The sequence below is a fragment of the Marmota flaviventris genome, chromosome 3 (assembly GCF_047511675.1).
Source record: "Marmota flaviventris isolate mMarFla1 chromosome 3, mMarFla1.hap1, whole genome shotgun sequence".
Taxonomy (NCBI): Eukaryota; Metazoa; Chordata; class Mammalia; order Rodentia; family Sciuridae; genus Marmota; species Marmota flaviventris.
The window spans coordinates 129,773,643-129,789,483 of NC_092500.1; the positions used below are offsets into that span (position 1 = coordinate 129,773,643).

The 15,841-nt window shown below is 40.8% G+C and overlaps 1 protein-coding gene across 1 annotated transcript; it reads left to right on the plus strand.

Moving 5' to 3' along the window:
• Positions 1-310: 310 nt before the first annotated feature.
• LOC139705250 (uncharacterized) lies at positions 311-2,906 on the plus strand. Its single transcript, XM_071610401.1, has 5 exons — positions 311-519; positions 742-932; positions 1,526-1,576; positions 2,069-2,238; positions 2,500-2,906. Exons 1-5 carry the CDS (start codon positions 358-360, stop codon positions 2,526-2,528), a joined length of 603 nt encoding a protein of 200 aa, XP_071466502.1. The 5' UTR covers positions 311-357; the 3' UTR covers positions 2,529-2,906.
• Positions 2,907-15,841: the final 12,935 nt, after the last annotated feature.

The window sequence follows — 15,841 nt, forward strand, 5'->3', positions numbered from 1 at the left end:
TCTTGAGACTCACACCCATGGTCAGAAGGAGGAGATGGGTCTGAACCCAGCTCTGTCTCCCCCAACCAGGGCAGCTTCTGGCAAGACCTAGATCTTCCTGGGGAAGAGATCCAGGCTGTGTTGGCAGAACTCTGTCCACTTGTGCATAGGCCATGGAAGATGGCAGCAGCCAGCACCCCAGGTGGCCTTTGGAACCATCATGTGTGAAAAAGGGACTCAGGTAAGGAGTCCCAGAGGAAGTGACCTCACTTCCTTGGCGATGGAACATACAGAACTTGGAATCCTCCTAGCTAGGTGCCAACGGTCCACCTCCAGCCCAAGTTCGTTCACTTGTGTTGACAAGACAAGCAGAGAGCCATGAGCTCTTGTGGTCCCGTCCTCGGCGGACACTCTGGCCTCAGGAAAACCCTTCATAGTGGCCTTTCACGTGCGTGGAGGCGCTGGGTCAGCCGTGGGTTCAGAACACTCTGGCGATTTTTCACAAGGAGACCGGAGGTGAGACAGGACAGAACCTTGCAGGTGAGCAGAGTCTAACCCGCCTGTGTGACTCCCCTTGGGACAGCCCCAGACCCTCACTGAATGCGAGTGGGTGTGGGTGCGTGTGTTTCCCTCATTTCAACTGAGAATTAGAAGGGAAGGAAAGCCTTTGGTTCAGTTTCCACCTGACTGTAGGACAGTGAGACATTTGGCAGATTCTACTGTTTCCTGGTTGAAATGTCCCTCTTTGATCCCTGAAACTAGGGAGGTGACAAACGTTCGTCCCTGGCTGTGTCCCGTCTGGTGGACAGTTTCACCTCACTGGTCCGCCAGGAGTTGGAGAAGGACCTCGTGAACGTCCTGCAGAGGGGGCACTCTTCCTGGCTGGAAGGATTGTTGTGCAGACGCCCAAAGGTGCTCAGCATCCAGAAAGTGCTGGAGCTCCTCAGTCAAAAGTGTGTATGACCTCCAGGCCCCGGGACATGGCCATCTCTTGGCATGGTGGATGGGATGCCGGGCACCACTCTGGACCTCTGGCAACTCTGTGGGATGTAGGATATTCACAGGAGAACCCCGCTGAAGTGTCGAGCCAACCAAGAAGGATGAGCCCTAGGAGTGTAGGTCTCAGGCCTTGTCCACTGGGCCAGGCTTCCAAGGCCTCAGGACTTCCCCCGGGGTGCCTGTCCTGCCCCTCTGGGGAACTCTTCTGCCTCAGCCCAACTGGACAGAGGCCTTAGGAAGAGCAGTTTGCACACTGGGGAAGGAGCATGTGGCTTGCATGTGGAAGGGCCCCTGACCTGCCTGGAGGCAGAGCGGGGACAGCTAGGGTGGATGGAGGGGGACCTGGTTGGGTTCATTCATGGGCCCAATAGATGTGAAGCACCTGCCCTTGGCAGGCACATGGCTTATCCATTAGGAAGCAGTGCACACACACCTCCCAGCTCTCCTGAGCTTTCAGTATTGGCAGAAAGTTAGTCAAAGCCACCAGGCGTCTTGGCACATGCAGGGCACAGGATATACGAGGTGACATTCTCCTGGCCTTCTCTAGGTATGAGGACCAGCAGCAATGCATGGAGGAAGTCTTCCTACCGGGACAGATGTGAGTGGTTTGGGGGCCACGAGAGTGGGCTTCTGACTCCAGGGTCACTTGGGGAACCTTGGCAGTGGATGGGTGGGCAAAAACGCAGGCGTCCACCTTCTATGATTTGTGGCCCATGGATGTGGTCTGTTGATTTCCCTCTGGAGTGGGCACAGATAGCTGTGGTGGGATTCTGGGTAGCTAAGGACCGCAGGTGGGGCTGGCGTCTCAGAGCCTGGCCCTGTGAGCATCCCTCCCCTCCACAGCCAATCCCAGCCATAATGGCCCTCACTTTTCTCTATTGAGGCAAATGTGGGGAGCCCCCAATGCACAGGAGAGGGGAGCCTCTTACCCACACATGGCCCTCACAGGATGTCCCCCTTCTCGCCCTGCTGCATGGGACACGCTTGGCCACTCTATGGGAAGCCCATCATCCAGGTGGTCCAAAGGGGCTTCCAGCTCAAGGAGATACCCAGTCGCTCATGGCTCCCTGCCCCACTCCTATGTCCCCAGGGCCTTCTGCTCCACTGTCCAAATGTGGCTCTACCTATACCCAGAAGATTTTGTGGGGTCCATGGCCAGCCTGAGGAGTCTCAGAACCTTCTTGCTCCACACCATGCCGGAGTCAGGGCTGACAGTCCAGGTGGAGAGCCTCCTGACAGGGCTGGAGAACACAGATCCCAGTGAGTCCCAGGCTTGTGATGAGGGGGCCTCTGGTGGGTGACTGCATGTGTGTGTCCGGGAAACTCTGCCGCTCCTGCTGGGAACTGGCCTGTGGTCCCCAACCAAATACTCCTGACCCCACCTGCAGCTGGAGGGCCCTCATCCGGGAAGAAGTCCTGGTGCCAGGATAGGGGCTGGGCTCTTCTCACAACCAGGGTTCTTCTGAGAATCGGGAAAGACCCAGGGAAAGGCAGTCATGTTGGGGCTCTTTTCTCTTGCAGCTGCCTCTCCAGGAAAAACCTTCAATTAAACACGGCCAAACACCAGAGGCACCAGGTCACCCATCTCTCAGGCCAGCACCCACTCCACGTGTGCTGGAAAGTTGACACTGCCCTAGAGCTCATGTCTCCTCTGGCCCCTCTACCTTTGTGAGCTCTTGAGGACTACTGAGATCCAGATCCCCACCACGCCTCTCCTCTTCCTCTCCTCCAGAATTTTTTGGATTTCTAAAACTTATTTATTTACTTCCTTATTTATTTATTTATTTATTTATTACCTTGTTTGGTTTAAGGTTTGTTTTGTTGTTTTGGGGTTCTTTCATTGTTGTTATGGTTATTTCGCTATAAGTTTTCATTGTTGAGATAGGTGTGTTAAAAAGTATGTTAATAAATTTTTACATTGTGTGATATCAAGTTGCCTGCTCAATCCATTCCCAAGGCTGTGCCACCACCAACACTGTGTAGCTTCCATGGGAGAGACCCCAGAAGAGCACATGTGTCTTGTGGGGGGGAACACACAGGTCATTCTAGAGGAGGTGAGATAGAGGCCCCTGAGTATGGGGGAAAGGTGACTGCCTAAAAGGTTGAGGATTCCATGCCACCAGAAGGGGCTGCTTTTCTGGGGGCAATGTCCCTTAGGACCATGGACATGGAATGTAGAATCCGACAGAAGATGTGTCTTTGCCAGTGTGGTCACACTTAGGTCTCCTGCTCTCCAATGTGGAGTGGAACCACCACCCCCTACCTGGGTGGTGTAAACCCAAATGGAAATGTGATGGCACCTGGAATTACCCTGCCAACTCTGGGTCTCAGGCTTTGGGCACATGTCATTGAATCTATGCCAAGACACCATGTAGAATTGGAAGAGCACATGAGTTCGTGTTTAGGAGCCACATTTTCCTCATGCATAGCACTGAAAGCGTCATGGTTGACCTATTTCAAACAACATCTTTCTTCTTTCTTCCTTTTTTTGTTTTGTAAAGTCCTTAATAGTTGAGATATGTGAATATATTTCCTATCTTGAAAGCTTCATCATATATTATTATCTAATCTGTGCCTGACAGTGACTGTTAGTTTCCAAGAGGAAATGGGTGTATCCACAACTCAATTTTTCACAAATACTTTCTCCCCTACTTTAAAGGAATGAATTTTTCTTCTGGAAGCTCAGTATCACTTTGCTTTTTTTTATTTTTAATATAAAGCCTGAAGGAATAGAAAAGGAAGAAACTTACAACACACTGTCATGTGCATCAGGCAATTATACAAGTAGATAAAATTCTCATGTTAAGCCATTTACAAAGTATATAGATGTGGAATAAATGTCCATTGGTCCATTCCTCCCTCTGAAAAACTCTCCTGTGAATAACTCTAAAGACATTTGACAAAGGACATCCTTTTTCTGACAAAAATCACTTAGTATTAGGCTCTATTTTCTCAGGGGAGTGAAAAAGAAATATTATTAGGGTATTAATTTTTATTTATTTATTTATTTATTTTAATTAGGTATATATGACAACAGAATGTATTTTGGTTCATTGTACACAATTGTAGCACAACTTCCCATTTCTCTGATTGTACACCATGTAGTATTGTACCATATGTGCAGTTAGTCATACATGTACCTAGGGTAATAATGTCTATCTCATTCCACCATCTTTCCTGCACCCATATCTCCTCCTCTTCCCTCACTCTCCTCTACCCAATCAAAATTGCTCCATTTTTCCCATGCCCCCCCCCATTATGGATCAGCCTCCACTCATGAGAGAGAACATTTGGAGGGTGTTATTATTATTGCCATATTTTAAGGATAAAGGTAAAAGGCACAGAGAATCGAGAAGACTTGCCTTAAAGCTATTGGCTAATAATAAGGACTAAAGTTGTTGACATATATTAGAAATTTTTCTAATATATCTGTATTTTAAAAACTTCTCCTGAAACTGTATTCAAAATATTTAAATATTGGTATGGTGCTTAATACTATTTATTAGTAGTATTTACTATTATTTATTATTATTACTATTTATTATTGAACTAGTAGTTAAAAATTACTCATATTTGTGTAAATCTATTAATTCCTGGGAAACTCTATGAAATTTACATGCACAAAAAAATCAGTATTTCACTAATATCATTAATGTAATCATATAAAATAACTACTACTAAAAATTTAATTCTGTGCCATCTAGTAACATTTTGAAGACAATGCACCATCTACACATCTTTTCTCTATGCAGATGCCCTCAACTTATTATGAAATTACAGTTCAAGAAACTCACCATAAATTGAAAACACCATGAGTCAAAAATGCATTTTGTACCAGGTGGGGTGGCACACACCTGTAATCCCAGCTGCTTGGGAGGCAGAGGTAGGAAGATCAGAAGTTCAAAGCCAGCCTCAACAATGGCAAGGAGCTAAGCAACTCAGTGAAAACCTGGCTCTAAATAAAAAAATACAAAATAGGGCTGGGGATGTGGCTCAGTGGTCAAATGCTCTTGAATTCAATCTCTTGTACCCCCCCCCCCCCCCCGCAAAAACAAACAAACAACAACAACAAAAAAAAACTCATGCGTTTTGTGCACCTAACCCAACATCCTAGTTTAGTAGATAGTACAGAGTAGGGTGTCTATTTTCACCATCATGATCCCATGTCTGGCGGGGATCTGTGCTCAGTGTCATGGCCCAAAATTGCCAGAAAGTATCATATTGCATATTGCTACTCCAGGAAAAGATCAAAATTCAAATCCACAGTGTCTGTAGTTGCTACTGAATACACATCACATTTGCATAATGTTAATTCGATCATCATTTGTCAATCACTTCTAGGTTTGTAGCTTTAGTACCAACTATGTACTAGAGACCATAAAATTGACATTTTGATGCACATCTCCTTCCTGAACTCACAGCCATGATTTCCACTTCCCACTTATTATCTGCACTTACGGGCATGCAGGTCTAATAGCATGTTTAAAAAACAGAAGCTCTCCTCATTCCTATAATCTTACTTAACCCATAGTTTTCTCCATTTCAAGTAATGGAAATTTAATTTTTTCTGCTTTCTGGGCACAAAATTTTAGAGTTCTCCTTGTTTATGTTCTCTTCCACTCCACATCCAATCCATTCACAAATCTAGTGAGCTCCACCTTCAAGTAACATCTGAAATCTGCCCACTTCTCATCATGGGCACTTCTCTCTAGTCTTTTCTTCCCTGGCCTATCTCAATAACTTCCTCACTGCTCTCCTGATCATCTCCCCTTGTTTCACTACAGCAAAGGGATCCTTTAAAGCATATATCAGATCAATCAGATCATATCTTTCCTCTACCCAAACCCTTCAGGGGTTTTCAATGTTCCTCAGTGTTGAAGCCTAAATCTTTAATGGCACCTATAAAGCCTCATCTCATCTGTGACTTCATATCCCACTAATTTCCCCCTTGCTCACTCCACTCCAGTCACACTGCCCACTCTGTCCTCTTGGAATACATCTAAGATGCTCCAATCCCTAAATTAGGTTTAGTTTCGGTTCCTTTGTTCTGGAAGTACCTTTCCCCAGGTATCTATAATTATTACTTCCTGCCTTAATTATGGTGTCTGCTCACATACGATTTTTACCAATAAGCCATTCAATAGGGAGCCCCCTCTCTCTCCACACCTTGCATTTTCTGATTAGACATGGTTGACTAGCTCACCAGATAAACACTTGTCCTCTTCTAATTTTTTCCATAACACCTATCAACCTCTATCATACTACACATGTCCTTGCTTATTTACCTTACTCCAGAAGTTCAAGAAATTTATTTTAAAAAATTATTATATCACTTCACTTAAAAGAAAACTTGGTACATAACACACAATACATATTTATAGAACAAATGTGATTATGTAAAAGCACTAACAATAGTAGAAATTAAAATCAGCCATGAAAGGAAGGTAATAATTATATCTTAAGGTCCATGCTTATAAGAAAGACCATAAAAATTAGCACAAATATATATGATTAGTGTGATTATATCATGATTAATTATAAATGTGATTATATATGATTAATTTTTCTAAGAGATTAATCATGTCTTCAGAAGAAACTTGGATTGCATCAAAAAATATGATAAAGTGTGTGAGAGAAATGAAAGGTTGAATCTGGATCATGTAGAAGAAAAAGATTTATAACAAAAACAGAACATTTCTCTCATTTGCCCCTCCCTTATATGTGTTTGTCTTCTTTCATTAGATAGTGGAGTGTCTGAAAAGATGTCACTGAGAGTTCCTTCAAATGTGGTTGAAGGATCTGCCAGGGCAACATATTCAGTTTTGGGTGAGTCTCTCAGATCAACAGAAACAGCTGTCTCTCTCCACAATTCTAGTGCATGGGCTCACTACCCAGGATTAATAAAATCACTGACACTCAGCATTGGATTAAAAAAAAAAAAAGAACACTAAGCTAAGGATTGCACTCTGTATCAGTTAGAAAAGGGGGTTCAATGAATGTTGTGTGACATGTGATGCCTGGATATAGTTTAAAATGTAAGGAGGGTCACAGTTCTGAACCCTCATCTTCAAGTGGTTTGCTAGGTGGCAATGCTTCCTAGTGGATTTTGAAATGGTTAGTAGTTCCATTTTACAAGATGCATGGTCCTTCAGAAAAGGTGTTGTCACCTGCCATTCATTTTTTGCCTGCTTTTTTAAACATCCTAGAAACATCTGTTTTCTCACCTTTTGCTTTTCTTTCATTTTTCTTTCTCACCTTTTGTGCTTTCTGGTTCTTCCCTTCTTAATTACTGTAGCATCTCAGTTATCTAGTCTTCTATTTTCCTAGGCCATCACAAACCACTTCTGTGTTCCTCTGATTTTCTTTTTTATGAATTTCATTACCCAGGAGATATACTAGGCTCTGCAATGCACAACCTCCAGAATCTTTTAGATGCCCTATGGTTGTGGAGAACAAAATATGGTTCTTTTTGTCCCTAACTTCTATGTCCTGAATTATCTGAATGAGACACAACATCTGACAGAGAAGATCAAGTCCAAGCCATCAGCTACCTTGTCAGTGGTAAGAGATTACCTCAAAAGAAGAAATGTCAATGGACCTCCTAACTATCTTGTGGTGAACTCAAATCAGTATCAGTATATTTACTTTTCTTGTGCTTTCTTCCTTGACCTCTGAGATATTTATAAATGCACCATTTAATTTTGAAATACTTGACATGTGGGGTTAGGGTTCCAAATATATTTAGGTGATTGATTTCTAATGTAATAAATCATGAAGAAACACTGTCTGCATGGTTTCAAATTTTAAAAGTAATGGAAATGCTTTTTATATTGATTGTATTGGTTACATACATGTCAAAACTGATCAAATTGCACACTTCAAATATGTGCAGTTTATTTTAATTTAATTTTACCTCAATAAAGCTAGGGAAAAAATATTAGATAATTTTAGATTTTGGATAAAAAATAAAGATTTATTTTTTTCAGGGAACTAATCCCATGAAAGCATTGGTTTGGGAAGATTTGACCTATCTGTGCTCTCAGGGTCCACTAGGGAGAGAAGAAATGAAAGGCTAGAAGACAGGTAGAACATTAATTCATATATAGAAGAAACAGGCTGGAATTTGTCTGATGGTGGAGGAATGGAGAAAATGTAAGTTATAAATACTAACATTTACATATTTAACTCTTAAAATATGGTTGCATCATGCATTTAAGTTCCTGGACAGATGCATCTCTCCCAGCTGGTCCCACAAGCAGTTGGATTAGTTGGGAGGAGGTAGAGCCAGGTGGGTTTCCACAGCCAGATGTCCCCTGTGTAAACCTCTTTCCACATTTGATTTTCATCTGGTCACTTAAGCACACTCTGTGTTATGCAATGTGTGTGTGTACTGGGCCAATATTTTGAGCCAAACTTGGGTTTCTCAGGAAACAGCCCTCTCAGCTGCCGGTCCCAGGGCAGTGGCTGAAAAATTATTCCTTCCTGTGTCCTGAGAATTCCACCTGGATAGATGGCAGCTTTTTTCCTTCTACAAGGATATGGTGAAGCATGTCTTTCAGGTTTGTTGGGCAATGTCCTTGATCTCTAAACACTCCGAACCCAGACATGCTTTAGGCTTCCCCCAAAACACAGGTTCCTTTAATTCCCTTATCTCTTCATTATGCTCATGAAGGGACCTCTCTGGCTGGTGCTTCCAGTCTTGCTGTACCACTGGGGATTTCTTATTTTATTATATGCAACCTCCTGTGTCCCCAATCTACATTCAGTGTTAAGCTTTAAATTCCAGTAAAGTCTCCAAGACTTTTTTTGTTCACCCACCTTGCTGAGAAGCTGCCTGTCTGCTTTCTTGGTTTTATTCCCTGGAGAAACCAGGAAAGCAACCTCCTCTATTCTTTCATCATGAAAACCTCCTGCTAAAATTATTTAATGTTTCACCCCAAATATTTCCCATCCCTAGTAATCATAAATGCACAAATCCAAGTAGGCAGAGCCCTTTGGTTTTCTGGAATTGGCTTACTTCCATTTCCATGTGTTGTCTTAAACCCTTCCTGGCACTCCCTGATGCTTCTGTCTACAGAAATGTTCCTTAATACTCAAGGGTATCATTTCTCACCTTCATCAGTCTTCTTTTACTGTCTAGACCACATTTTCTTCTGCCTTTTCTGAATTTTTGAACAAATATTGCTACATGAATTTATAAATTATTGAAATAGCCTTTCCTTATGTCAGATAGTTGTGTCTTATTGCTATATGTTTATTGTAAGCTACTTCAATGAAAAAAATTATTTATTTCCTCCAAAGTACCTAGAATAGTTCATCATTCAAATCTAGATTTGAACTGAATTTAGATTTTATTAATGAATTGTGTTTATTACTAAATAATCCTGAATGAGTATAAATTTGATATGGTTTACATTCGGTGTGATTTAGCTATCTTCCTCTTCTGTAATTTTTGTACCCATCTTTTTTCAGGATACAGTGGTAGCTCTCCAAGCCCTCTCCAAATATGGAGCAACAACTTTCACAAAAAAGTAAGATGGCAGTTTCAGTCACTGTCAAATCTTCTAACACATTCTCTGAAGAATTCCACATAGATGATGACAATCGCCTGCTGCTGCAGGAGGTCATGCTGTCTGAGATTCCAGGGGATTATGACACCACAGTGTTGGGGTCAGGATGTGTGTACCTCCAGGTGAGACTGCCATGGTGTAAGGGATGCTGAGAGAAAGTCTCAAGAGTAAATTCTGAATGTTAAAATAGGAAATGTGTGCTAACAAAAGAAATGAATTGTTTGAAAGTTATTGTTGAATTTTTTGTGTGCAAAGATGAAGTATTTCCCTTTTTTTTTAAGACTTCACTAAGATATAACATCCTTCCCAAGAAAGAAGGGAAAGTTCCCTTCACTCTGCATGTTGATTCTCATCCCAAAATTGTGATGGAGTAGATGCTCACAGGAAATTCCAGATTCATATCAACATTAGGTAAACCCTAAATCACAACTAGACTTTTTTGTAGAATATGAAAACTTTTTTTTCCTTGTATTGGGGGAACTCTATTGTCCAAATTAATTATGTAATGGGTATGGAAGTCTTGTAATATGTATTTATAAGAAAATTGTCTTCACCCTTACTGAAAAGCCTTAACCTTAATAATATATTGCCATAACTGAAGAGTAGAGTTGACAAGGGTGGGTTTGTCAAAGAACAATAACACAGATACAGTAGATAGAGAAACTGAGTGGTACAAATAAACAAGGGGAAACTTCTATCTTCAATCAATTCCAAGGAATTTTATTTGAAGGTTTATCACTCTGCCTTACTTCATAGTTATACTGGCGAAAGACCCAGCTCCAACATGGTTATTGTGGATTTGAAGATGATATCAGGCTTCAGTGAAAAAGGTAAACCCAAAATGTCTTACAGATAGCAATCCCATGATAAATTGTGATATTTACATTGTCAACTTGATTTTACTAATGTCCTGGATCTTGCAGCTCTAAAGTATATTCCCATAGTTTTAGTGTGGGTTGGAAGATTATATGATATCAGTTAAGGTAAAAGTCATAAAAATGAAAAATAATGTTCTAGAAGGCTTAGACATCTAGGTATGTGCAGATATACTGAGTTACCTTCCAACTACACAAAAAGAAAAAAAGAGGGTATATAAGTTAACTGTCACATATACCTATAGGATATAAATGTATATTCAATATATATCATATATATGGATATATGAGAGGAATAGGATCAGTAAATATTATCATTATTGTTATTCCTGAAGAAATAAAAAGTAGTAATTTGAATGCTCCAGAGAAGTCATTTTGATGATAAATACCTAAAAACTGCTCTCAGTATAGAATTTCTTCATGTTTCTGGCTTATCCCCTTTGTCCATAGCTTCAAGAACAGCCTGAGATTCAAAGGACTGAAGTGAGGACCAATCCTGTCCTAATCTACCTTAGGAAGGTAAGACTTCATAAGACTCTGCTAGGTCTGTAAAACTAATAGAAGTTTTAATAAGTCTATCCAGACTCCAAATAATGCTTTTCACATACACAATGAGGAAGGACAAAAGAGTCACAAAGGGAAATGGGACAACTGGTCAGCGAGGTTCACTTTGCTCCATTTGACTGCCACAGAAATTTTGTCCTTCTTTTTATGTCATTGGGTATGTTAAGCAAGTCACAAAATTCCCCATTCTTTCTTAGATTTTGATAGGGATATAAAGTACAGTTATGGGATTTGGTAATATTTTAAGAAAAGGAGATGGTAACAAGTAAAAAAGCTAATGTTTGATTCCAACTCATTTTTCCTGTCTCTCCAGCTAACCAATCAAGCCCTGAGTTTCTCCTTCTTGGTGGAACAAGACATGCAAGTAAAGAATTTAAAACCAGCTATAGTAAAAGCCTATAATTATTATGAGACAGGTGAGTGAGATTTACATATGCTGAGCTTTAATACAAAAAACTAACACCATAAACAGTTGCATTAACTGATATGAAACTCCAAGATATTTCACTGGAATAAAAGGCAAGTTTTGGTCACTAAAAAATCATGTCCCTGTATATTAATCTCACATTTGCTCCCTAAGAAAGTTTTCTTGACACATGAAAACTCCCTGTGTTTGCAACAAGAGGAAGCAATTAGTGATAAAGGCACATCTTAGCCACTGGACACATGTGGCCACTTCTACTTCCCATCTCTTCAGAGGAAGTCTACTCAACCCTCACATTCCCCCGTTTGTAAAGAAACCAGAAAGAGCTAATCAAACAAATCCTCCACTTGCATCTCTTGATATGTATGAGGAAGAAAAATGCAGCAGTGTTCAGGGGATATTCATCTGTGTTTTTTCCCCACACTGATCCCCTCGTTTTGTTGGTTGGTTTGGCTGGTAAGTTGGTAGGTCTCCTAAGAAATTTTGTCTCCAAATAAATCCAGAGCCCAAGCTGTGAACTTCATTACTCTTTTATGCCTGAAAGGAGAAGGGTCCAGGAACACTTGAGGGAACTCATATTCTAAGCTCAGGTGTCCGTGAAATCAATACCTGAAAAAGGATAAGCCTGGAATCACTATGGTTAAATTATTGGAAAATCAATTCCTGAACCCAGAGAGAGAAATCTAGGATTTGAGGCAGAGTTGGATTAGGGAAAGTGAACTCTTAGGAAGTGAGACCACTCTTCTGCTACCAGACTCCTCCCTTGGCTTTTCCTGGCTCTTCTCCTGGTTTCCTCTAATGCTATAGCCACAGAGGTGAAAGCCAGCCAGACAAGTATACATGTGTTCACATGTGCTGTGTGCATATGTGTGTGTGTGTGTGTGTGTGTGTGTGTGTGTGTGTGTTATACATGCATGCTCAGGTGCATGGATGTGTACATAATAGGCATGAGTATCTGTTGGTGGGGAAGGTTGCAAGGCTGTGTGTATGCATGTGTGCCTGCACACCTGTGCACATACATTTGTTTGTGTATGTGTATGTGTGTGTTAATTTGGAGTGTAAGTCAAGGAAGGAATGTACCCTTCTTTTGCAGGGGAATCTTATTCTCACTATCCTTCTATGCAAAAGGAAACATGAAAAAAAACACCACTTCACCTTTAAGAAAAATTATGAAAATAAAGTAATATAGTTCTTTTTATTATCCACACATTCAATCAAGACCCAGCCCCATTCATGGAGAGCAGAGGGGCCAACCTTGCAGCCTGGATAGCAGCATTTATCCCCCTGCAATTGCTCTCCCTTTCCTGTGCTACTGGATAGACCTCCATTTCCCACCCCAGCAAAAAAAAGGACTAAAATGTGCTGAGGATTATCTCAGATGAATGAGTTGAACAGAGGGGGTATAGAGAAGGGGGCAAATGCCCCATACACTTTGGGCTATTGACTTTGATGCCTGTGGAAGAAGAATTTAGCTTCTGGACTTGCATCTGATACTCCTCCTGGGGGTGAGGACAGGGCTCTCAGACTGCAATGCCCCTAGGGGGGCCTGGACTCAGAATAAGGGGATTAGTTGCTCAAAATCAAGTCAGGTCCCTCCCAATCATATATCCTGACCTTATCTGAGCCACACCTCCCCTGAGGTCTTTCAACTAAACCCTCCAAATGTCATGCCCAGTTTCCTTGTTCCCTCCCCCTGATCAAAATCCATATTTCTCCACATTTACTCCTCTTCTTCAAATTTAGAATAGCTTCCTCAATATTGATGTGATTAGCAAGGTACATTGGGAGAAACAAAGGGCATCTTTAGTACAGAGACAGCCAGTATCTGCATTTCCTAGAGCTTCCATAACAAAGTACTGAAACTTTGTGTGACTTTAAACAGAAATGTACTCTCTCATAGTTCTGGAGGCTAGAATTCTTAAATCAAGGTGTTAGCAGGGTCATTTTTCTTCTGAAAGCTGTTGGGAAGGATCCTTTCTTGCTTCTTTCAGCTTCTAGTGGCTTGCTAGCCATCATTAGTGTTCCTTGGCTTGCAGTATTAGAGAAACAATTATCTAAAAATACTTATTAAAGCATGGGAAGATACTTTATCCAGGACCATCATAATAGGTATAGAGACTATTGCAATAGGGTCTTAGGCTGGGGCAGAGGACAGGGAGAGACTTTACTCAACTCCAAAAATCATGAAAGCAAGTTGGAATTCATAGCCAAGCAGCATGGGACAATGTGTATAGAACATGATTAAGAAGAAATATCAGGGTTGAGGGTGAGTCTGGCTAGACTAACAGGATTCTTGTTGAAGATAGACCAGAGTGGGCAGATATCACCCAAGAATGATAGAGGATGAGGATGCTGATCAGAAATGAAGGACGATCAGATATTGGAGAATGGGATGTTCTTGCTAAACTGACATAACAGGGTTCTTTGCCAGCACAGGATTTGACAAGGAGGAGCCCAATGGGTCTAGGACAGCTCAGGAGCCATACAGAAGACTGGCCAGAAAATCTTGTTCAAGAAAAAAAAAGAGATTTCTTTTTAATAATACAACTCCATATTCTCATTGACTACCTTCTATTTATGAGGACCCACAAACCATATGTAGGATTTGATAATAGAGGATATTTGCTGTTTGATGCTCACAATCAGGCATTTAATGAGGAGGAATTCCCATGAAAGTAAAGAAAAACAGTGGGAATTCCAGTGTCTGAATCCAGAGGGAATCCAGCTGAGATTTCTCAATGTTAGACTCTAGGATGACAGTGACAATCCAACAGATGCCCTGGTTTACCATTTGAATATCTCTGGGGATGACATCAGACGTTCTGATTAACTTTCTGAGTGGCTCACAGAATGACCAACTCTCTTTATTATCTAGAACACATCTAAAGGATTGTTCCACATGTTAGCCACATCAGAAATCTCTCAAGTGAGTATGATTTACCTTTGTATTTAGCCATTTCTATTCTACTACAATTATGCTCTAAGCCAAAGCTACATCTAACTCTTCTACCAAAATACAAAGGACCCATGTGAAAAAGTCTTCCTGATTTTTCCTATAAGTTCATAAACTTATTCTGTATTCTAATTACTATTTGACTTTATTTTATTTTATAATATTTTATATTTGCAGTAGTGAGGATTGAATTCAGGGCATCAAACATGTTAGGAAGCATGTTGCCACTCAACAAGACCCCAGGCTTTTTATTTTATTATGAGATAAAGTCTTTTTAAGTCACCAATGTTGGTTTCAAAATTATGATCCTCTTGCTCCAGCCTCCAGAGTAGCTGGGATTACAGGCCTGCCTAAGGATGCCTGGCTCTAATTGTTTATATATATATATATATATATATATATATATATATATATATATATATATATATATATATATATATTTGCATAGGTTAAGAGCAGAGAAACTTGTGAGTTTTCTTCATTTTTTTTCTTTTCATAATAAAATCTTATAGTATTAATGCTTTTAAACTCTGTACCTTCACAACTTTTAGTTGAGCACATTGGGCATTAACAGGAACCAGGTTCACTTCTGAGCTGCTAAGAGGTGACCTGCTGCATGGGATACTGGGTTCTGTGTTCTCTAGAAAGGTAAGAATAAGGAAGAAGTGTAATACAGAATTGACTATCTGATTCTTCATTTTTCAATCTACTGAACATTAACCTACATTAATTAGGCCAAATATATTCTTCTGGATAATGGCAAGTATGCTTTTACATTGACTTTTTCTAGATTGAATGTTTGATAGTTGCTGAGTAACTGAATGTGTCAGTATTTCTATTTCTTTTCTTGCTTTCTGATCTTCTATCTCTTGTGGTGGGGGGCAGTAGCTATGATGAGAACTTCCTCTTTCCACAGCTTTGGGGTTTTTTAACAAAGTTGCTTCTCAACGCTTTCTGCCTCTTTTTCTGGGGTTGAAGTAGCATGTTTTTCCTTCCTGTCCCCTGACTTACATGACATCCAAGTCTAACACTAAAGAAAGATTCAGAATATGTCTAACCTCCAAAGGAAACACAAATGTCAGAATTAGAAGGGAACACCATGTGCAGTAGTGAACACTTGCAATCCCAGAAACTTGGGAGGCTGAGGCAGGATGACTGCAAGTTCAAGGACAATACAGGCAATTTAGCAAGACCCTGTCTCAAAATAAATATAAAAAGGGGCTTGAAGTCCTAGCTCAGTGGTAAAGTGCCCATGAGTTCATCCCCCAATGCCACAATTTAAAAAGACAAAAAAAATATCATTAGTGTGTCATTGTTGGTTCTTTGCTAACTGAAGACGAAAAATTTTGATAGTTCTATAGAACTTTTCTAGTTCCCCCAGTGCTGGGGATTGAACCCAGAACCATGCTAAACCAGTGTTCTACAATAAGCTATGCCCCCAGTCCACTGAGGCTCAGTGGTTGAGTGTTCCTGAGTT